Below are 24,614 nucleotides of genomic sequence, written 5' to 3' on the forward strand. Positions count from 1 at the left end.
ATTACTCTCTCTTTCACACACATATTGTACATTGAGGCTGATGAAAAAGGAGGGAATGGGTGTGATGTTGGTGTTTTCGTTCTCCTTGGGAATGGAGTGAAGGTCGAGTCACTATGGCGTTTGTGTGTATTTGTATCTGTGTGTTTTTGAGTGTGGGTGTGTGTGTGTGTGTGTTTGAGCACCAGTTGACAGGACAAATTTGCGGCTCGTTAAGAGGCTGTGGCTTTTCACACAGCAATAAAGGAAGTGTAGCGGTGTGTGTGTGTGTGTGTGTGTGTGTGAGAGAGAGAGACAGCATGCAAGCAAAGTTAGTGTAAGAAAGAAAAACACACACGGTGTGTGTGTGTGTGTGTGTGTGTGGGTTTGTGTGAGACAGTAATAGGGTTTATACAGTGTTACTCTCTATGTCGGTGTAGTGTGTGTGTGTGTGTGAGTGTGAGCCAAGCATCTTCCAACATGCACATGTGACCATGTGTGCGTTTGTGTGTATTTTTGTGTGCATGTGACTGTGTAAAGGTGTGAGGTGGCTGGCCGGATGATCACCCACTGCCCAGCCCCAGTGAGGGTAACACCACACTGGTGACCCAGACACATACACCTTCAGACACACACACACACACACACACACACACACACACACACACACACACACACACACACACACACACACACACACACACATAGAGATTTTGACAACTCTGAGGGGGAATGCATTTTCTGTGAAGTTAGTTTCACAGCTAAGGCATGATTATGGGAGGGATAGGCGGTAGTGAGGGCCTCCCTCACAGTGTTAAGTTGAAGACCCAACACCTTTCAGACACGCATAACCACAAGTTATCTTTGAACATTTGCAGACTAATGCAGATACATTTGAAAAAGCATTTTCTTTCTCTATTTGGCCTACCATTGGCACCTAAACAATAGCATTTACCGTATGAACTTCTAGGAAACCATTATTTTACAACTACACAATCAAACAGTATGTCAATGACAGCATCCGTGTGGTGATTGACTGACAACTACACACCCACACAAACACACATATACAATATATGTGTAATCTAAGCTATTCAAAATACAATTTCTCATTAAAACGGTGTCTAAGTCCTTTTGATGTTGTTTTCAATCTGTTAGCTGTAGCTATGAAGGAAAATTGTGGACTGTACTAAACGTCTTCATAATCTTTATTTTTTTTACTTTTGACCAGATGCCAGCCTTGTGCATGTGACCCGGTGGGCAGTGTTGATGGTTCATGTCATCCAGACTCAGGAGTCTGTGTGTGTAAGCTGCTGGTAACTGGAGACAAGTGTGATGTATGTCAACCTGGAGCGAGTCATTTGGACCCTGAGAGCCACTTTGGCTGCAGTAAAGGTCTGTTTTACATGCTTACACATACATATACACACACACACACAAGAGCAAATCCACACACACACTGACTTAAAGGCTAGCTGTGTCCCCCCCAATTTTCAATCTTTGCACTAAGCTACTGTAATCTACAGCTGCTGACTACAGCTTCATGTTTATCATACACACATGACCGTGTAATCAATCTTCTCATCTAACTCTAGGCAAGAAAGAGATTAGGTGTATTGTTGAACTCTTCCTTAAAGCTTCAGCAAAGATTCAGTGCATCAATGATGTAAAATCTAATTCTATGCAGTCTAATTTGGAGGCTTGCTGACACTGGTAACACATTCATACAAAAGCAACATGTTGTAATTATAAACCGTTTGCTCCTGTAAAATTACATAATTGAATCTGTTTAGTCTTTATGTATCATTGTTAAGCTCTTTTACTATTTCTGTCTCTGTCTGTGCAGCACCCTCCCAGCAACCTGCACCAGTAGGTTTTGCTCTCAGTTATTCCTCAATTCGTCTCTCTTGGCATCCGCCTGACTCCCCGAACTCAAACAGACTCAACTACACACTCGTCAGGGATGGACAGTCAGTGCATAGCATCCAGAGTCACTATCCTTTCGGTAGGTATCCACTCAGGTTCAAACAACTTTAATCTCCTTTTATTTCAAAATACACATGAAACAAACAAATCCGTCCTACTTCCCCGTTTTCTTTTAGGCCCTGAATCATTTGAAGACACCGTTTTGTTTCCCTATACCAACTACTCTTACTGGCTTGTAACGGCTAATGTGGCCGGTGCGACAATAAGTGCATCAGCCTCATACCAAACTTTGGGTGCACCGCCAGAAGTAGAACAGCTCCATTTAAACCTTGTAGGACGACCCGGTCCAACCACTGCTAGCTTTGACTGGAGCACGCCACCAAATGATACAGGCCCAGTGGAAAGGTAAGTAAGAAGAGAAAGGAGAGGAGGGTTTAAAAGGCAGAGGACCCTGGACCGAAGTCAAAAGATTCAGTTTATGTTGTGCTTCTGACTGAAGCTGACCGCCGACGAGATTGTAATGATCAATGTAAATCATTTATCTTATACCATGTGCATGTGCTAAAAGTAGCCAGCTAGACTGAGTGACCCATTGAAGGCCCTCTTGGAGATGCAATTTCTAACAAAACATTCAGAATTGTTAATCCCTTCAAGCAAGACAGTCAAATGAAATTGAGGTGAAGGGGACTTCAGTTAGGTTGAATGTGTTGATAATTAAAGGAGAAAAGAGAGATGGAGAACATCAGATATAGAGAACAACCAAGTGAAGGACTTTTGGAGGCAGGAGGAAAGAGTGGGAAAACGTATTGATAATAAAATTAAGTAGGAAAGGAAAACATTTTATTTGACTCAAACAGTTTCCCTGTGGCTGCAGAAATGGAACATGGACAATTTGAAAGAAAAAGATGGAGATGGGAGTATCAATAAGTGGTATAATACTGTAGGTTTCTTCATGAGGTTGTGATGAATGGGAAGAGATGGAGGATTGACATATGAATAGAAAGGATCAGTTAAGTTTGAAGGTGGAGAGAGAAACATGGAACGTTTTAAACAGGATGGGTCGATTAGCACTTTCAATTATTATTTAGATTATTTTTGGGGCATTTTTGCTTATCATGTATGGCTGAGAGACAAACAGGAAATGAGGCAGAGGGGGATGACCTGCAACAGCAGCCAGGACCTCTGAATTGCTGCCTACTATTCAAACCATTGACATTGCAGTTTACATGGTACACGTCTTAGCCTCTAGGTCCCTGTGACGTCCCAGCACTAGTTTATAACTGACCCACAATGTAAAACCGTCCCAGTGACCTAGTGGAGTTATAGCGAGAGATGAAATGAAGAAAAGAGGATTTGATCATCACATCTCTCACAGGTTTGTCCTATCATCCATGGAGTCTAGTGGAGCAGAGCCTGTCATTCACTATACAGGCTTATCTACAGAGGCTGTGGCAAGCGGTCTAAAGCCCTTCACCCAATACACTGTAACACTGGAGGTATGTGGGGCAGCCGCCAGTATTTTTACTCTTTTAAAAACTTGTATTTATTGGATTAGTATAGAAATGTGAAACAACTGTATCTTCAGAATCATATAACAAGTATGCTTGAGCCACTCAACAGATGCACATTTTAAGCATGTAGAGCCTACATGATGAAAATGACAAAATCCTAACGTTGTCGACAGGCGTGCTCCTCCGGTGGGTGCACTTCTACCCCACCGTTGTCTCTTCTGACAGCCTCTGCCCCCCCGCAAAACCAACCCCCACCCAGAGTCACTGCTGCGGGACCTCATACACTGCATGCTTCCTGGGAGCCCCCCAGTCAGCCAAATGGTAGGACCCCAAACATACACACGCATACTGCACAGCTCATGTAACACAGAGAACTACAGAAAAGACATGCACAAACACAAACTGTACACACATCAAACATCCATGCACTAAAAATGCACATGTTTTTATTAGAAGTATATTAAAATGACATATTATAACAGACATTTACATAATTAGTGTTCATGTCAGAATGAATAATACAGTAGAATAATCACACACACACACTAACATGAAACACTTGCCTAGTAGCATGACTTTTAGGCTTGTGTCACTGAAGAAGTACGAGAAGCAACTAACAACACAACACATACACTGAAATACGCACTGAACTGGAACTGCCTTTGGTAAATCCAGAGAGCTTTGTAATGGCTCTAAGGCTCAATGTCATACAAAGCCCTGTAACCTGGCATTTTCTCTCTGTTTGTGTCTCTCCTTTTTTTCTCTCTCTCTGTTAATATTTGGTTTCACTGTCATTCTAAGTCTTGTTATATGGGTTTCTCTGTGTCTCCTTCCTCCGTGTTATATGTCCTTAATTCATTGTTTAAAGAATGGTTGATATAGCTTTCAACTGGACACTACTTTGATCTCAGTCCTGACCTGTACACCTCCACCTTCATCAATCTGTGTTTTTTCCTTGACTTGGCCAACCCTGTCATCCTTTTTGAATCAGCTGAGGTAGTCGCAACTATAATCATGGTTATTTCTAGCAATTTAGAAAACTAAGGGTTGAATGATCCATTTGATGTATGTGGTTCATATGTGAAAATAACGAGAAACTGAGGAAGAGATTGGTTAAAAGAGAACATTTTAAATGCAACTCAACAGTGCATCTTTTTTCTGTGTAAATGGGGGTAAAGTACAGCATGATGTTCATTTAGTAAGATATGTTCCCATTAAAAGTAAAAATGAACAATAAAGCAGGCCAGGCTTTAGGGTGTGGCTACTTTGTGATTGACAGGTTACTACCATGGCGTCATTCTGTTTGGGTTTTGTCCGCATTTAGTCTTAATTTTAGTCTGTGGTTTACAGCCATAAGTATTCAAATAAACTAATGAACGACTCTATATACACTTTGTTGATGTCAGAGTGGTGAGAAAGGGAATAGAGAGGGCATGGTAAAGAGTGGTTCCACATTAAGCTTCTCTATATTATTTGATTTTATTTGTATTTTATACTGATAACAGCATTTGGACACTCATCTATTCCATAGTGGGTCTGTAAGTCTCTTATTGTATTTTGGTGCTGCCTGCTTTGTCCTCATCCTAAACCAGCTCTGTCATTTTCCTATTAACAAGTGGAATAGAGCATGAGCGATTAGGACAATAGCCTGGTTTCCTCCAGAGAGCTGAACAGGACTAGCCAGGACTTAGTCATTATCAGCCTGTTTTCCACTACAGGGCCAAACACTGGCCAGGGCTTTCTCATTATTTGTGGTGTTAGATTTTTGGCAAAAAAAAACATCAATGTATTAAAGACAATTTATGAATTTTAGCATCGGGTTGCCAATAGGGATGAGAATTACGCAGGGCTGCAGCTTCTAACACACACTTGATGCTTTGACTCTTTTATTATAAACAGGCTGAATTGGCACTTTAAATAAAACCATTTTGGATAAATAAATAAAACGGGTGCAGTGTTTCCCAAACAATTCCTGTAGCTGCAATTGTCGCTTCCCTTATTTGATTTCAGAAATAACTGTTTAGTGTTGTTGTAGTCATAAGTACTAATCTTTTGCATACTTTTTAACTATTTTACTTTCTGTACAGGTGTTATCACAAGGTACGAGGTATTTCTTCGTGGACCAATGGAATCACAGAATCCTTCCAGCCCAGCTGTTGAGAAGCGAGTGTTTGTCAGCGCTGGCTGGCTTGATCCAAGTGTTTCCCTAGAAGAACAGCTTAGCAATAGGAGCTCAGTCTCGCCCCCTGAGAGCAGTGCCATTGCAGGAGATCTGCAGGCGTTTTCCACCTATCAGATGAGAGTTGTGAGCATCAATATGGCAGGAAGTGTCACGTCCGGGTGGGCCACAGCACGCACCATGGAGGGAGGTTTGTACAGCTCCTGATCATAGTTACATTAAGCTTACATGGATTTCTTTGTTATTCAGTCTTTGTGTGTATCCAGGGCCAAAAACAGCCAAGTTAAATCAATTTAATTTGAATATTTTAGTTTAAGTTGGTACCTATGTAGGTTGATATTTTAATTCATCTTAAAGTCATTACACACCAGACAAAGTCAGACGACTTTAAATAGACATTATGGCCTAAATGGCCGACGACACGGCTTGTGAATGCTGTGGTGTTGACCTTTTATAGTTATTGTAGTCCACCAGATGCTGATGTATCTAATACAAAATTAATAGTATTAAATTAAAATAATACATGCATTTGCCAAAAGAAATGTAGTGAAAAGAAAGAGGGAGGAAATAAAAACTGTGTGTGGGGGAGGGGAATCTCATTAAGGTATTTGAATTTCAAATAGATGATATGGCTCATTAGGACTAAACGATTGCCTCCAACATCACTCTAAGCTATGTGTCTGGATAACAAGCATATGATAACACCATTTTAAATGTGAAGTGTGTGTCGGTGTTTGTGCACGTGCATGCGCTGTGTCAGAAAGAAAGAATATGATTGTGGTTATGTCTACCATGAATCACATTTCACAGCATATTTCACAGCTAGATGCCATCAACAGCAGAATAAAAGAATCTTTCTCTTTAATCTCTCATGTAATAATGGCTATCACAACCGTAGAATTATGGAATGCTTAAATCCATTAAATCCACATAATAGCCACTAAGTCTCGATTTTAAATGTATCTCTTTGTGTCTAAATAAGTACTTTAATTTTAATTAACGCATTGTAAAAGGTTCATTTTTATAGTAATAGGTGGCCGTCAAAGAAAGACTTACCATAAATTATTGAGGAATCAACAACAGTGTTAAATAGTCTAAACCTATACATTTCAGAGATTAACAAAGTGGCATCTTTAAGTGACACGCACATATAATCTAAGAACTGATTTTCAACTGTCAAAAAGTGAATTTCTTATTAGAAGCTAATCTAAATAGATAATAATTTAAGTCATATTCTTAGTTTCTCAGTTCTTGCCTGTATAATAACCCTGTTGCTATTTTGGCTGTGCTGATCACTATTTACACACATAGTGTAGTGAATGCAGCAAAGGGCACTCTGGTGGCTCGAAGAAAAGGCACATTATTATGAGTTCATAATATTAGAAATAGATATCAGCTAACTTGCTAACCTACCGCTGGGTAGTCTAGCGTTGGTAACAAAAAATCCATGGATGTATAAAGAAAACTGGATGCACTGTCGGAGGCAGGACCCCGTTCATTCCATGCTCAGTGACACATGGAGCCAAAAAAGTTCAACTTCCGTCTATAAATTAGCTGTATTTTCAGCATCAGTGGACCCATAGAGCAAGCCCACATGTGTTTCCTTTAACCGTCCTCAGCTTGCTCACATGAACAGCAGTTCATTTGTTACTCTGGATTTGGCTATCAGTGCATTTTACAACTTTTAGAACATAATCATTTAGATAAGGGCTATTAATGTACTCTTACCGTGAAGTTACTTGACCCCCCAAAAATTTGAAACCTCTCTTTCCCAATGTAAGTCTTTTTGGGCCCAATGGCATCACGTGACGGACCAAGGAGTTAAAGTTCCATCATTTGGCCACTATGTCAAATTGTCATTATTATGAATCCCACTGCTTTTGTTGGCAAGATCCGCCAGGTGCCCAATGCTCGCCGAATTACTGGTAACCCGATTTGTTTGGGTCCTCTCTATGCCCTGACCACTGGGCTATCCTAACTAGTCAAGATCTACGCCTAACCTTAACCCATTGTCTCTTTCTCAACCAGCTACGCAGGGCGGGTCTTGCCAAGAAAATCATTGGGATTCATAATTACGCGTCAAATTAGCTCAAAGCCTGGCGCTCTTCCTAGATGCTTGCTAGAATCGCTAGTATTTGATAGCCTCGTGATTCTGCTGTCGCTTCTAAAAGTTACTAGTTATCTAAACTTACAGAATATGCTGCTTAAGTCACTTGGTGGAGACTATTTACACTCCAGTTGTCCTGAAGTGAGCGATTACAGTTATTTTTTTACTGCAGCTTTGGGGTTCTGTATTAGCTAATTTAATTCATGCATGAGATTAGCATTAACTTAACCAAACAAAAACATCTAAGAAAATGTTACCCTATTGTACATTGTGAATAGTAAGACTTTAAATTGGTGGCTGTTAAAAAATCTGTGTAAACAACTTAGAAATTAGTAAGTATAATAGATGAATTCATTAATTGAACAGGTAAAGTTGTGTGCTGTGTCCTGTTAGCATAAGCTTTAGCTAACTGTATTTCGGGGCTGGTACTTTGCGTTACCCTCTACCCATTTTTATGTATTCTCAAAATGTTCAAAAATGTATTACTATATTTACTGATTTGTTAAATTTTTCAACATTGCTTATTGGTTTCTTCAACAGATTTCTGTGATATCTCACATATATATATATATATATATACTCATTAATAATGTGTTATTGACTAGTTCAACATTAATGAATGGCTAACTGTGGTGTGTGATGTGTGTATTTCATACATAGTCCCAGAGTTGATGACTCCTCCAGAAGTGTCTGCACTGTCATCCACCAGTCTCAAGGTTGCATGGAGTGCTGCTGAGAGTCAAGGGATCATTGCCAGAGGACAGGTCACAGAATTTCGGGTCAACTTGCTCAATGAACAGACCAACAATCCCTATGCTCCTCCGGTTGTTAGTCAGGTGACGTACGGACACACTTTCCCTTGCACATAATTAGCAGGACAGCTATAACACTTTCAGTTGAGTGAAAACTGCTTTCTGCTAAAAGTCAAGGTAAACAGGGTTTTTATATAGTTTTTCTGTTCTTGGTAAATGCTTTTTTATTACCTCATCCTCAGTACAACTGATGTTTCACCATGCTTTTCCTGTGTATAAAATATCCTTACCTGAAGCAGCAGTAAAGCTTTGGCCCAAACACTTTGAACTGGCCAGGCAATTCAATACAATGTGATCTGATTTGATATGTCAGGCATTCTTTATTGAAAGCACTGATATCTTAGCAGATTATGTTTGAACATGGTTGTCTGATGGTCACAATTATTATACAATTAATCGTGCAGCTACTACACCGTTGGGTGTGTGTGTGTGTACCAAATTAATAAACTGAGGTAACTGTATGATGCCGGTTTCTTGCCTCTGTTTCTCTCCTCTTTTCTTCCTCATAAAGTAAAACATAAATTGTCAAACAAGTTTTAATTCCCTCTTTGTCTCACTTTTTCAGGTCTTACATAGGGCGGGACCATCGTCACAGCCTGTTCATTTAGTGAATGGACTGAAGCCTTACCATGTGTACAACTTCACCATTACGCTCTGTACAAAGACAGGTTGCATTTCCAGTCTGCCAAGCGCAGGGCGGACCCTACCAGCAGGTAAAACAAAAAGATATGCACACAAATACACATGAATGCAGACAAACGGAAAGAAATAGGTTCAAAGACATGAAAATGCTGATAGAGCCAATATGTTATAATATGCCATACAGTATATAGATAGAGAAGTTCAGTCGAATACAAACTGTGTGCAGTATTGAATCATTAACGTGTGTGGTATTCTCTTCATAACAACTGCAACACAGGCTTCTGACATAATGCACACTCGTATCCAAACGGGTACTTGAGCGGCGACAACATTGGTCGTGTTAACCAGAGGGGATATTCATGGCGCTCGGCAGTAAAAACAATTTACTGTTAATTACAAGGAGAAAAATGTGGCGTAGCACACACTTCCTGCTGGCCATGAATCAAACACACACAGAGTTACAGAAACACACATGCAGTCTCTCTCTCTTAGATTTATAACCATTATGGAAATAGAATGAATTAGCTGTGTTTAATAACTCGGGCACAAATCTATGGGACTGAGATGAGCACTAATTGATCAGTGCAGGATGACATACATTCACGTCATTTTTATTCAATGTCTTTTTTATTCAATGTTCCTTTCTGACAGTGTGTTGCTTTCTCACTTTTTCACTCAATCTATCATTCACTTCTATCTCTTCCTGGCGCTTTCACTTAAACACAAAATAGCAAATGGCAGCAGACAAACATGAATCACTCTGCAATATAAATATTGCGCACGCACGCACGCACGCACACACACACACACACACACACACACACACACACACACACACACACACACACACACACACACACACACACACACACACTCCTGACCCTCCAACACACTTTCCATCTGTTCGCTCACGGTCTCTACTCTTGCTGCTCATTTTATGTCTTTTTGGGTTTTGAATTTGTTTTGTTTATCCCTTTAGGTGAATAGACAATGGGTGCGCTGAGTGGTTGTGAAAAAAAACCTTTTATCTATAAATACTTGCTCAGGGATTTGGGCTTTTGAACGTACTCTAAACAGCTACATCTGTTGCCACAGAGAACATTTTCATTTCACACAATTCTCAAAAAGTCCTTCCTTGTGTTTATTTTGATGAATGATACTTCATATTGTAATCGGTGGACTTTTTAAATGTATTTTTAATGGCTACATCTGTTGACACACTGACGATGTTTATTTCAAGTGATTCCAAAGACTTTTCTTGACTGTAATACAGTACAGTACAATATGGCTTATTGTACCCAGTTGACTTTTTGAATGTATTTTTAACAGCCACATCTGTTGCCACCATTTTGTTTCATCCAACGCCAAAGATGTCCCTTGTTTCATCTATAAGAAATGATAATAGCATATGCCGTTTAGCAGATTTTTTTTTATATGCATAGCATGTGCCACTTCATTGGGTGCTGAGCTTCTGTCGTTGCTCCACACCTCATATCACTTTTTCTCATTCAGTTTTAAATCATCTTGAGTGTTCACAGAAAATATATAATAATAGTTTTGGCGCATAATCTAAGCTATCAGAAGGTGCAAACCCCCTTAGGCTATTACAACAGTTGTTCCTCTGTAACCTATCAACATTAGGGAGCAGATGAGCTTTAACCATGAGATGAAAGAAAGCAGTTGCCTTCCATTTATTCTTTTTTGTCTTGCCCATTTTTATCTACAGTTATTTAAGTTTTAGACAACCATATTTTAAACCTTGCTACAGTCAGTTTTGTTGTTGTTGTTGTTTTTGCTCTTACAGAGAGAAAGTCTAAATATCTTTAACTGAATTTGTCTGGTCGTAGTTGCAATATACTGTTCATATTTCATTTGATTTTAGTTTTATCTGTCAATTTGAGAATCAAACGTTTTGAAAGGTTGTAAAACCCAAATCAACCCTGCTTCTCTCTGTGCTAAGCCAAATAGTTTTCCTTTGTGTAAGTGCAAAACATATAACCTTTTTTATTTATTTGTTTTGCGACAGAATCCCTTACCTTTATAATTTATTCTAAAGTAATCTATATTGTTGCTGTATGTTAATATGTAGTTCCTTAAGGTTTCTCCTAACAAACTGTAGCCTCTTTGGCCCTTGTTGTTAGTAAACATTTGCAGAAAAACTGAAAACCTCTGCATGTCCAAAAAGTTGTTATATTTGGTTTTAAAATTGTATTTTACAGAAATGAAATGAAAATGTGTACGTATAAACCCTGAGTGAAACAGTTTGAGGAGCACATTATCCTCACATTAAGCAGTACTCCTAGTAGGAAGTACTTGAGCGTGGTACTGATGCACTGATAAATGTCCCACACATAAGGCTGTGCCATTAGAGTCAGCTACCATCTGCTGTAAGTGAGCAGACAACATCTGCGAAACCACTGGAGTTACACCATAGCACACGACTGAACATTAGCGTGCACACTGAGACAGACGTAACGACACGAGGAGAGCGCTCTCTGTCCATGTGTGTGGATGCATTTGCAATTGTTTCAATGCGAGTGTCTTTCCACAAAGTTATCGATCAAGACGTAAAGTGAGTGGCTAATCAGGGACTGATGGTGATGTTTTATGTATCCTACATCCATAAAGGCTTGTTCTACAAGACATACACACAGATAGACACACACACACACACACATACACACTCACACTGTAACACCACTCAACAGAACAGGAACTTTATTGATTTACGCATAATTGGCCTGAGGCCCTTCTTGAGGAGAGAAATATGCATGGCAAGGGATCGCGATGTCAATAAGTGGTGTGCCTGTGTGCGTGGTGTAACTGTACGCTAAGAGCCTGTTAAGACATGTCAGTCGCTGTAAAAACAGAAAACACACACACATGCACAATTGCTCCTGGGATCTGGCCCATGATTTAGCTGCTTCATTACCATGTCGGCAGCTAAAATTAACCTTTCTGGTGGACTGTTAACCTGTGTGTGGGTGTACACGTGTGTGTTTGTGCACATGCAGGATAAGGCAAGTGGCTTTCGTCAAACTGAATGTGTCATAGTGTTAAGTACATTTCAGTGAATTAACAAGCAGACACAATACATGAGTACGTGACACGCAAAGAATACAGGACAGCACATTAGAATCCCATCGATCATCAGCGTGTCTCATATGACATAATACACACCGACAAACAAATGCACACACACTCTTCAGTCCTTTTTGAAGTCTGTCAAAGTTTGCAGTGTTTTTCCTTGAAATGCAAGTTTGGTGGATGGAAGACTGGTTGTTGTTAAGTGAGCAAATAAAATAAGTTAGCGGAGGAATAACTTTTTTGACACAGTTGCATGGTAGAGCTACCAGTTTTAAAAGATGTTGTGCCACATGTAACAACATTTTCGGATTTTTTCCCGTGTCAGCATTTAGTTACACTTTAGGCTCTTTAGGTAATCACTGTACAATCGTATTTCAGACAGCAGAGATCAATCTCCTGCTGTCAGAAATCAGAGCACAAAAGCATACTTTTTATTAAATTAATTCATATTATATTATATTTCATTCATATTTGGCCACCCCCCCAAAAAAATCGACATTGTATTACTGCTCTCAATTGTTGTTGTGGAGCTCTGCTGTGATAGAAGTAAAGAAGGATGGGTTTTGAAAGAAGCAGCAGGTGACACTGCAATAGACTGTTGACCTGGACAACGACTTGCATAAAAGGCCGTGAGGGAGCTTTTGGTGTGAATGAACTCAGCAAGGTTTGTTTGCGCCTGAGAGACAATTGTAGATACAAGAAAATGGGGGAACTTTCATACTTGAGATATAAGAATAAACCTGTTTTTACAAAGGCTTCTTGCATCAGGCCCATTCACTTTTCACTGATCACACACATCTCAAAAGTCTCGTAGGAAGAACAAATACTTTGATTTTTTTCTGTTAAAGAGAAATTATTGTCATTGTAGAATGAGAATACGAGTCATCTGGAGAAAGCAAACAAACCTTTCCCTGATGTTTTAACCAGTCCAGTCTAATCCTTCTTTGTGTTGTAAAGTACACATATTCCCTGTCCAATGATGTCCTGTGTCATCACAGGTGACAATAGCTCTACTAGGATGAGAGAATCAGTTATAATACCTTCACTAATATTGCTGCCTCACAGTTCCCCGAGGCCCGAGTCTCGTTTGATCAAACAACAGAACCAGCAGAGCACGGTCCCTTTTGCCACTGGGTTTTACACAGAATCACAGGAAACCTGGCTTGACCCCTGATGCAGTGAGAAAGTTGTTGACACGATAAAGGTCTGCCACATAACAATGCCATAACAATTTATCTACTTTAATCTAGAAACCGACACATTTGTGCATTGTAATCTACCCGCCTACTTTCAGACCATCTGCCTCTAATACACATAAAAACACACACACACACACTCATTCAGACTAAACATTGATACCTGCATATGAATGCAGAATCTGTAAACAATCGGACAAGATTTTGGTATCCGAAGCATTCCGGTTTCTGTTTGTAGTCCGTTTGTTGTTCGTTTGGTCAATACTAGTCAGACCACAATCATGTTAGAGTAGACTTTGGTTACATGCAGGTTAACAGTCTGTGTGGAGAGCAAAATAGGCGGAATGCATTGGCCGCAATGCAATCTTGGAACTCTGACAAACATTTAGCTTTTTATTTATTTAATTATTAACTGTGAACTGAGTGTAACTGGTTAATTGTTCAAACATCTGGTTGTAGTCATCGTAGTAGTAGTCGTCAACTCAAACTCCACTCTCGCATCTCAAGTTGCTCATCAGTCTGTAAACAATCACCAGCACACGAAAGAGGAAGTCTCGGCCCATTATCCGGATATCCGCTGGGTACGCTTGAATCCCATAAATATTGTCTGTTTCCCCTAGAGGCTAAATCAGCGTCAGACAGATCCAAGATGTTTCAGACTTTGGCTAAACCAAAAGAATAATTTGTTTTCTAGCACTTCATTCATCAATGAAGTACGCCACTGTTTAAAATGAGTTGCGTGTGTGTGGCACAGTCAATGTTCTAAATGTCACCATAGCTCATTTCAATAGACTAGTAAGCTATCGATTGGCAGTAATTTATGGTTTGATGTGCCAAGATGAGCCGTCTAAGACAACCTGTCCACTTCCCTTTTAAGAGCTCTATTAGAACTCACACTAAAGATGGTCCGCATGTGTGTCACCGAGAGCTAATTTACTCCTACCACAGAACATTTAGACCATTACGGAAACACACACACACACAGACAGAAACACAACGATGGAGTGACACTTAATGCACGCACATCTTCCCCATCTCTACAACAGTCCATCACTTGCCTCTCTAGCCATTCCTATATATCTCCTCTCACCATATCAGCCGGGCTCCGGTTGATTTATTTATGATACATGTGGAAGCTACAGCTCAAGTAGCGCTCGGTATTTTTTCAAAGGGACATTCAATTTAACATCTAAAGTGAAAGAAGGAAATTGAATTGACCCTCTGTTAAATTAAAATTGGGCTTTTGTGTGGTCTAGACATACAGTAGGTATGAGATAAAGTGGGCCATGACTTTTTTTCTTTGGGAAAAAAAATATCAAGTTCACAAAATCAGTGTATTGATGATTACAACCACAACATGAGAATGCATTGCTTAAGTGTTTCTATGTGCTCACATTTACATACATTTACCAAACAAAGCACTTTTGTAAAAGCAATAAGGTGGTTCACAAATCCATATATAATGGAAATCTGATTAAAATATTAGAAACGTTTTTATTTGTTTGAGTGGCATTCAATCTCTCATTTTCTACCTTTCTCTCCTCAGCTCCAACAGGACTGTCTCCTCCTCAATTACATCCAGTAAATGAAACCACCGTTCAGATAGACTGGGACCCCCCAGCCCAACTCAATGGACCAGACCCACTATATCAGGTCGGATTTGCTTAAATACAGTATTCCAGTTTGCATTAGGTTTTTTGAGCTCTTTGTGTGTCTGCGTGCAAGACAGTATTCATAGCCATTCACAGTGTACATATGTGTGCTGGTCTAGTCTGCACAAATGTAATGTAGGATGCATCAAGATAAATTGTCTTTGGTGATGCCCTAACTTTTCATCTTGTGCCATCATCAGGTCAAAATTCCAATTTATCTGATACGCTGGTTTATGACTAATGGCATTTCCATCAGCCTCAGCTGTAACTAGTTTGTGTTTGTTGCTAATTAGCAAATGTTAGCGTGCTAACAACTTGCTCAACTAAGATGAACATGGTGTAAACATTATACCTGCTTAACATCAGCTTGTTTACATTCTTATTGAGGGCAAGCTAGCATGCTGACATTAGCATTTAGCTCAAAGCACATCCTCTTGGTGCCACTAGGATGCGTGTAGACTCTTAAGCCACGGTTATGTTCCCAAATGGACGCATACATGGACAGCTGCGGACACAATAGACGTTTAGTAGTGCACTACCAATTGTATTGTAGTGGCTGCGCAGACAGGTCCGTGTGGTCACAACAAAATGGACACAGATCGTACACCCCCTGATGATACAATGTACGTCACATCGCCTCTCGCGGACGTAGAGATTATAGCTTTAGTGCTGTGTCCTAAAATAACCTGGACTTGGAGAGTATAGTATCTATTGTGACAACCGTAAAATAAGTATATTGAATATTGTTGCTGTAATAGGCTCCGTTATCATAGTTATATTATTATTATTAACATTATTTTTCTTTTTTTAGGTGGAGAGGTCAGACGTCTCTCTCTCTGACCCACAAGGTCCAGTTGTCAGAGGAACCAGATTCTCAGGAAACGGTTACTACCAGTTTCCCAGTGACACCCTTCCTGTCAACACTGACTTCACAGGTAAGAAACTACTGTATATCTAGGTACATGCAGATTACTGTGTGTGTCAGAAAATGGACGGCATGTCCATCTGCATTACTATATTCTGTACATGTGAGTATGTGTGCACGTGCACACGTGCATGCCTGTATTTGTTGGTATGTTTTGTGTTGTTCGGCGATCGCACTGCAGTCTCTCAGTCTTGTAGTGACATTCCTTTGGAATGACTTCCCCCGTCATCTTAAAGGACAATTATCTTTCTGTTTACCAGCATCATTAGAGGGTTGAGCTGCACAGCCAAACATGTTCTGCTTCATCTGAGAACATCACGCAGTCTGACGCTCATAATTAATGACTGCTGATACTCATCAGTGGGATTTGAGCGGCCAAAGCTCTTCGATGCCACTTGAGATTACTTCTCTGTCCTGTACGAACCTTGTATCACCAGCTATGTCTTTCTGTAGGGACAAAATGTTTACATTTGGGTCATAGATTACATCTCCTCAAGCCATGTTAAAACTGAATAATAAATGTGAAAAAAGAATTTATATCTGTCTGCAAACCAGTTTTCTAAAACCGTTTTCTAAAACTGTTGACAAAAACCTGACCATGGGTAGATAAAGGTTTTCATCTGTAATCCTTATGTGACCGTGACAACTGTAATTGAGTCAACAAATCTCTCTCTGTTGGTCACATAATCTTGTTCCACTAAAATACCCAAATATGTTTGCCACATATTATATATACCCAAAGTATACCCAAAGTATACTGTTCATTTTAGATCTAATATATCAGGAGCATCCAGCCCAAACAGTTTGTCAGTGTCCAAATACTGAAGAGAGCCACAGGATCGGAGGGTGATTTTTAGTTCCCTAAAGGCAGCAGTTTTCATGCACACAAACACACAAACACACACATCTAGATTACATTTTTCACTGCATCTGAGTGATGAAAAACACAGATATTTGTAAAGGCTTTTTGAATAGAAATTAAATTACTGTATTTGGAGAGGTAAGCCACCTTATACAATACAACAATAATCTATTCAAATCAAAATACTAACCTAGAATGAGCTGTTTATTAGAATAAAAATGTGTTTTTGCACACTTTTTTGTAATTCAGTGTTTATTGATTTTGTTGGGCAATCAGCAATTCAACATAGCAAGACATTTACATAACACACACTAGTCAATTCCCTGATATCTTTGTTTTATAGATTATCTATATATTCTTGTCTTCTCTCTCTCATCTTTTTCAACCTTTCTTCACAAAGGATAAGTTGTGTGATCTTATGGACGTGAGTAGTCTGAATGTGTATAACTGTATGAATGTGAAAAGGGTGTGGCTCAAACAGAACATGAGTACTAAGCAAACCTTGTCTGGACTATAATTTACAAAGATTTACAGATTTTTAATATAATGATATCACGCCTAAGATCTCTGTCCTGTACAACTTACTTCTTTTGGAGCTGAATATTTAGATAGTGTACTGTTGTCTTACCTCTTATTCTCTATATAAAAGCTCATGGTTTCCGGGTCTTGCTCTCTCTGAACGCTGTTTTTTTATCCCAAATCAACAAATGTTTATTTTTGATCTCATCCATGTTCCTTCAGCACAAAGGTAAATAGATGTCTCTGAATACTGCCAGCAAATAGATGATGCGTTTTGCTATTGAGCAGTGCCTCTCATCTCCTCCACTTTCCTCCTTCATAAAGGGTAATGGATCAGACAATCACTTTCAGACCGGATCTATTCTGGACCAAGAATGTGTCGGCAGTCCTCAAACCATCGCCCTTTTACAACCATCAATACTAATAGCATCATCTACAGACAATTATTCCCATCGAAGCGCATGGAACAGCGAACAAATCAAAGCCAAATTGGATTATGAATGTAATGCAGTGTAATGCCCCCTCGAGAGTCAATTGATCACAGAGGAGAGACTCGTCAATCGTTGGTGTCTTATGGAAACCTAGTAACTCCGACAATGACAAATGGAACATATTTATACGAGGAGAATCCTTGTATCGTCTTTTCTGTTCAGTTTCATAATGCAAGATCTCATGATGATTCATTCAGCAAACATCACAACCATTAGATTATACATTGCTTGGAAACTGGGGTCTTTTGAGTCCTTCATACATATAAGTAGTAATGCTTCAGAAGAGCCTGGTGGGCTTTCTGTAGGAAACAGCAGATCATCATTTTTCTCCATCAACATTATGCAGCATTATAGGAATATTAGTAGTTTTTTGTTTTCATAAATTGTTCATTCAGGTTCTTACTGCAGGCTTTCTGATTTCCTAAACATGTGAATTAAGCTAAGGCACATCTTTAATCAGAGCCACTTTTATGTATGTTAAATGTTAATTTAAATCAAGACATTACCTTGTAAAATCATATGATGTTTGCCATTTCACTTAATCAATGGCCACTTTACTGAAATTATTTTGGCCAAATAGGTTGTTTTCCATGGGCAATTATTGGGATAGAGGTGGATGTTTCCATTATGATAAGTCTGCTCACTTGTGATTAACGATGCTTCTTAATGCTGAATGAATTTAGGGTACTTGAGGTCAATATTTACCACACTGAATCTTACTTTAGATAAAACAGGATTATAACCATATGCAATCACGCTGTGATATGAATACCCTGTAAGTGCTTGTTTCCATAAATGCATGCTAGTCCATTCATCTTATCTGCAATGCTTCTGTATCTGAAGCACTACAATGTGACTTCTTTCTCTCCTTGTTCATCTTTGAATTAAGGATACTGGTTCTAAACAGATTATGAAATCCTCTCTCCTCATTTATAATTCTTCAGTATTTGAGCCTGAAATTGCCTGATTGGGAAGAGGATGAGGGCCCGCTCACATGCTCCCTAACCCAGATGTATTTCTACAACCCACAGCCAATGAAGAGAGATGAAACATTACAAACAGTTTAGAAAAAAAGGAAAAGAATTAATACAGGAACAAATAGACTTGGATAATTTCCAGACATGTCTAATACAGTACATTTCTGCAGCACCACTGCAGCAACTGAGCAGGAAAGAGGGAAATGTTAAATGATACAAATTATTTTTCCTTAATTAATATGATTGATTGCCAGGCATTGACGTTGAGAGGAGGGGGGGGGAGAAATGTGTGAAGGGAAAGTTTGCACAGACATCATTAGTTTTTCCCCATTTAAAGATTAATCAGAAGAGGCTGGGCTCTTTAATTCTGTCATTTGTATATTTAATGGGCTGCTGCAGAATCTATGGGTGTAATTAGCTAGCTGCCGCGCTCTCATTAATACGCCAGGCTCTGATTAATGCCAGCACAGAGCTAACATGACTGGAGTTATTCAGGTTATGTTGTGTAGATGATTACACACAACCTCCACTGTTTACTGAGACAGAGAGAGGAGAAACAATACAATAACACATGAAACAATACCTACCTAATAAATAAACTTTTTAATGTTACATATTGTTGAATAAAACATAATTCCTAATTGTTCTCTTTGTCACACACAGAGAGAGAGAGAGAGCGCAGCAGCACATTCATTATGAACAATAAACTATATTTAAAACAGTTCTTGATAATTTAATTTATAAATGTCCCAGTTTTAGCTATATGGTGTAATTGACTCACTTAACCTAGAGTTGATGGTGTGAGTATAATTGGTTTTATGTACTTGTAGGTCATAAAATGTTTCTTTACAGTACATTAAGTAATATATCGTTCATGAAAGCAACTTCCAGATTTTGACACAACAGCATTGTGAAATTATATTTATCGACAAAGATCTCTGAAAACGTTCTTTTTTTCATATTCTTCATGGTTCTTCATTGCATTCACACCGCCTCGTTCAGTTAGTCATTCCTTTACAGTTTAAAATGGTTTCTCAACAATAATTCACAACAGGCAAAATGTTTATTGTGGATTATACAGGTTTCTGCATGACTAGTTGTGAGGCATGAAGTTGGTGATATTGTTTGGTCAGTTGGTTGGTTGTTCAGTCAATCTCAACACTCTGCCTTAGAGCAGAATGTCTTCACATCTAAGGGCCGGGTTGTCATGAAATGTGGTTGATATTCACAGTGCCTGGCCAAAATATCAACTACTGCACAAAAAATATCAGAATGTTATTCAAGGAGCACAGTATGCACACATTATGAACTCCAGAGGATGGTTCAATAATCTATTACAGTGATACTCACTGAAACTGTTTTTATATTATACCTCATTTCAGACATTTTTTCAGCCAAGTACCCCGTAACCAGCGCAAAACCATTTTGGTAGAAAAAACAAGTTTTGGTTCCTGCAATTGTTGATGGCACTTATTGATTGCGTTGAAAATAGGACTATTGAATATGAAATGGTTTTTTCTAATGAACATTTTTAAACAATCCCTGCAGTACTCTGAAGTACCCCTAGGGTTCCCATTTGAGGAACACTGATCTATTAAATTGTTGAGCACATTCATCCTCCCAAAAGAATAGATACCTGATTTTATGAGCACCGTTCATTGGTGCAATTTCAGGAACTTCTTTTCTTTCCAATACAGCTCAAAGAAAAGCAACGTTGTCAGTGTGTTTATGTCTTTTTTAGATGTAGGGCGATGTAATGAACATGTTGCCCCGATGGACCACTAGCTTTACTAAATTTGCTTTTTTATTTTTAACTAGCAATGAAAAGCGGACCCACAATAATTATCTCTATTAATTTGTTCTCTCTTAATTTTGTAAAATACTTTACTTTGGGGAGAGAATTAAGTGACATTTTGACGATGTTCATTATATAGTACGTCACATTTTAATAAAATTAACTGATTAGGTTGTCTTTTTTACAGTCAAGTATCAACTGCATTGACATGTGTAGTACTTGTGAGGTGTGAAGGCCTGTTTGGGGGAAAAAGTTTGTGTATATTGAGCATTTTATTTAGCACATGTTTTTTTTCTGAGGCTTTGGTGTGCACTCTCAGGTGAACAAGTGCACGCTGGTGTTTTGTGTCTGTGCGATCGTTTGTGCGTGATAGTGTGTGTGTGTGCTTGCGTGCATGTACTCTGTATGTGTAACAGAGACACCTGTCAGGATGTGTGCTCAGGTTTGTCTGTTGATGGCTCCAAAGTGGTTGTCAGTGTGAAGTAGCACAAGTCCTGTGGGGAAATCTTAAGGAAGTAATGCTGAGCACGAGCAGTGTCACTTAGATGTTGTACATTTGGACCAAACACCACGGCCAAGCATGTGTTGACGGTCTGTCCCTCCCTATTGTGCGGAGTCAAACATGCAGAACATAATAAGCCACACCAACATGTGTCTATTGTTGCCTTATTGTATCTCTTGCAGATGTTATTATACCAACAGTATATAAAGTACAAACAAAAGGCTTGGATAATTCATCCAAAGTGGTTTCCTCATAAACACAGCATGATATAAGGAAACTCACATTCTGAAGTAATGGGTTCATCTTAAGACAGTGAAAAAAAATCCCAATGCAAAGCAGAAAAGTTCAGGATATTGCACAACATTCCTTTATATGACGATGTAACAGAATGCATCATCATTTATCATTTAAGGATCTTTGCATGTGAGTGAATATGAACTCCTATGCTAATGAGGCAGGAATAATAGTAGTACTGCTTCTCCACTGTCAAATCCTGCGAGTGTGTGTTAGGGTCCCACAGGCCTGTTCCCTGTGTATAGGACTGGTTACGAGTGTGTACGTGTGTGATACAATATGTACATTCATTCACGTGTTCAGGCCCTCCCGTTCAGGTATCGGAAGGCTATTTTAAAGTCTCGCTACAGTCTTAACAGTTAAAATTTATTCAAACCCTCTTATGTCACTGTTTAGAATTATTCCTGAAGGGATACAGTTACCTGTTGGGGGGCCATAAAGCCATTGCTATTACTGATGTCCTGCAGGTTGTTATGAACAAACCCTTATAATAAATAATGAAATTACCATGTGTCTACCTTTGTCACGCACCTGTTTTTTGACCTTTCGGGTCTGAAGGTGCCGCTTCTGCTTAACCTCTCGTTATTTAGTGCTTTTTGTTAACTATGGTCTTTCATTATGTACACTTTGATATACATGCGTACCATGTTGTACATGCATCTAAAAAGTAGAGCCTGAGAGAATACCTACCTACCATGTCCATGTTACTGCAGAATGCACAATTTGATGGATAACTATTTGCACCATAGTTAGAGTGAAAAACTAGGAACATGTGATACATGGGAAAGAGCAAGGTTGGGAGTGAAAGAGGTAAAAAGAAAATTGAAGATGCAAGGAGAGAAAACATTCAGATGAGGCAATAGGTGGAGACGAGAGAATGAAAAGGTCAAGTGAAAGAGGAGGAAGGTTAAAAGCGTAGGGAAGGAAAAAAAAAGGAATGTATGGGCGATCAGGAGAGTGTGACACAGAGAGAAGGTTAAAGGGGGATAATGTAATGTCAGGTATCTGTCATGACTTCACTCATCTCTGTGGTGACAAGGTCATGAATGTAAATGGCAGATGCCTGCTTGATGCACAGAATGCAAGTTCAATGTAAAGAACATCTTGTCTTCTTTTTGCTGTATGCTACCAACATAGTTATTATACATTTATTTACATGTAGACTTGTTATCTTGGGCACTATTGGTAATTAATGCAAATGTTCACTCCCGAAAGGAACCATTATAAGAAGACACTTCTACAGTTCTTCTAGATCCAAGGCTTTTTGTTACACGCACATTGTTGTAAGGAATGAAATGCAATGGTTATTTCCTGTTATACGTTCAAACTATTCAAATAGCTGTGTTTGTGCATTATGTCCATAACACTGTGTCTGGCCAGGAGCGACGCACCACACCGCTTTAAGTTGAACTTTTGTCTTACGCCCTGTTTCTACTTATTCCTGTCGCTCGCTTTGAAAGCATCGATATGGACTAGGAACGGATGATTTATGAAGTTAAAATGAGGTGTTATCTATTCAGTACCTCTTCATTTTACTACAAAAAAACCTAAATAAGGTGGCACCTGGCTGGAGTGAGATGTCCGAGAGATAGCCTGAATGTTTCCTACTTGCTGTAGGCTTTTTCAATTTGTCTAATTTCCAGTAAATATCAGAATATAAGATTTGCTTGTTTGTTTTCTTTTTTTTAAGTTTTTAAAAGTCTGCAGAATTAGCTGTTAGCAGATCCTGTTTGCAGATTACCCATGGATTTACAGAGTAATCACTAAATTACTTTGATGTTAAATGTGTTTTTTGTGATCTCTAAGCAGATGTTCATTTGCGGAGGATATTGCAGATAGCTATATCCTTCAGAAGTCAAACTGCATGAAATCAATGTGTGTTTAAAGTATCTGTATTACGGTTTGACTAAGTTATGACTCAGAGAAGGAGTCTGATTTTTGACTCATTTACTTCACGCAGCGTCTTTGTCTCACATCTTTCCCTCCGCGCTCCCCTGGAGAGGCTTTAGGTTCTCTCTTTTATGTTTATTACAGACCATATCCCAGTGGTTAAAATATCATCAGAAAGGATGAATGAAATTACAGAGGAGCACAGTGAACTTCTCCTTCCCCACTTCTCCCTGTAATGTTAATCCCGTCCGACTGAGGCTTTAGACCCTGATATACTGTATATATGATGTGCATACATTGATATTGGCATCCACACTATTGGTTGGGATCAGTCCTCATCTCCATCACCACTTCTTAGAAAGGACTCCAAAGAGGAAAAAAGATATGCACCTCTGATCCACATAACTGTTGCCAGTACGTACTGTGACCCTGCTTGTAGACCACACAAAACACATACTTTGGGCTATTTAAATAAGATTGACATGAATTGACTTGGCAACTGCAAGTCACTATGTTTTGCTATAAATCAACAGCTCGCATAACCATTGATCCAGATCCAAATAGACAGCACGGAAAAGGTATTTTTGAAAATAGAGTGAAAACTGGGAGCTCTGAAATGGATAATCTGTATTCATCTTGAGTTTGCCTTGTAACTGTTTGACTTCCCTCCATGTTAAGTGATTTCACACACTAATTATTTTGCAAACACCAGCTTCTGATGAACCCTGGACTGCCTCCGTTCAACCCTTCACATCTTCCCACACTTCTCCTTCCCTTCAGAGACAGACAGAGCTGAGGAAACGCACACGTAAATCGCATGCTCGATGTCGCTATGTGGATCTAGTAGTGGATTAAGATCCAATCTCTGATCCATAGTAACATGACAAGACAGCACGCCGGATGAATTCTGTGCTGTGTGTGTTAGCGGGAAACCCACAAGTTTCCCACATTGCTGAAGCTTTGATTCACTGTGTATGCATTAGCAAACGTGGCGTTACCAGAAAATGAAAGACTCTGTTCATGATGGTGAACGCTGGGTGTTGTCTGATATCTAAATTGTCAGATTTAACACCGGGACACCAAAGGTCTCTTATTGAGTCAGGCCCTGATTACAGCTTCCACGACTGTTTAAAATGTTCAAGTGCTGAAGTTATTGTTTAGCCTGTGTTAAATCAAATCCTGAGAGCAAATTAAAGCAAATTAAATATTTTGCTCTCTCTCTCTCTCTCTCACTCACTCTCACTCTCACTCTCTCTCTCACTTTGTATCAG

General features: G+C 39.2%; 1 protein-coding gene across 1 annotated transcript in view; it reads left to right on the plus strand.

Annotated features, from left to right (window-relative positions):
* ush2a (Usher syndrome 2A (autosomal recessive, mild)) overlaps positions 1–24,614 on the plus strand; it is a gene marked incomplete at its 3' end in the record, with an annotated part of 191,303 nt that overhangs the window by 49,947 nt on the left and 116,742 nt on the right. Inside the window, exons 19-28 of the mRNA XM_079186116.1 lie at positions 1,208–1,371; positions 1,823–1,981; positions 2,079–2,307; positions 3,278–3,398; positions 3,587–3,734; positions 5,501–5,782; positions 8,360–8,535; positions 9,077–9,224; positions 14,983–15,089; positions 15,900–16,023. Coding sequence (XP_079042242.1) covers positions 1,208–1,371; positions 1,823–1,981; positions 2,079–2,307; positions 3,278–3,398; positions 3,587–3,734; positions 5,501–5,782; positions 8,360–8,535; positions 9,077–9,224; positions 14,983–15,089; positions 15,900–16,023 — 1,658 coding nt within the window. The remainder of the gene's footprint in view (positions 1–1,207; positions 1,372–1,822; positions 1,982–2,078; positions 2,308–3,277; positions 3,399–3,586; positions 3,735–5,500; positions 5,783–8,359; positions 8,536–9,076; positions 9,225–14,982; positions 15,090–15,899; positions 16,024–24,614) is intronic.

This window comes from Pholis gunnellus (assembly GCF_910591455.1).
Source record: "Pholis gunnellus genome assembly, chromosome: 1".
Lineage (NCBI taxonomy): Eukaryota > Metazoa > Chordata > Actinopteri > Perciformes > Pholidae > Pholis > Pholis gunnellus.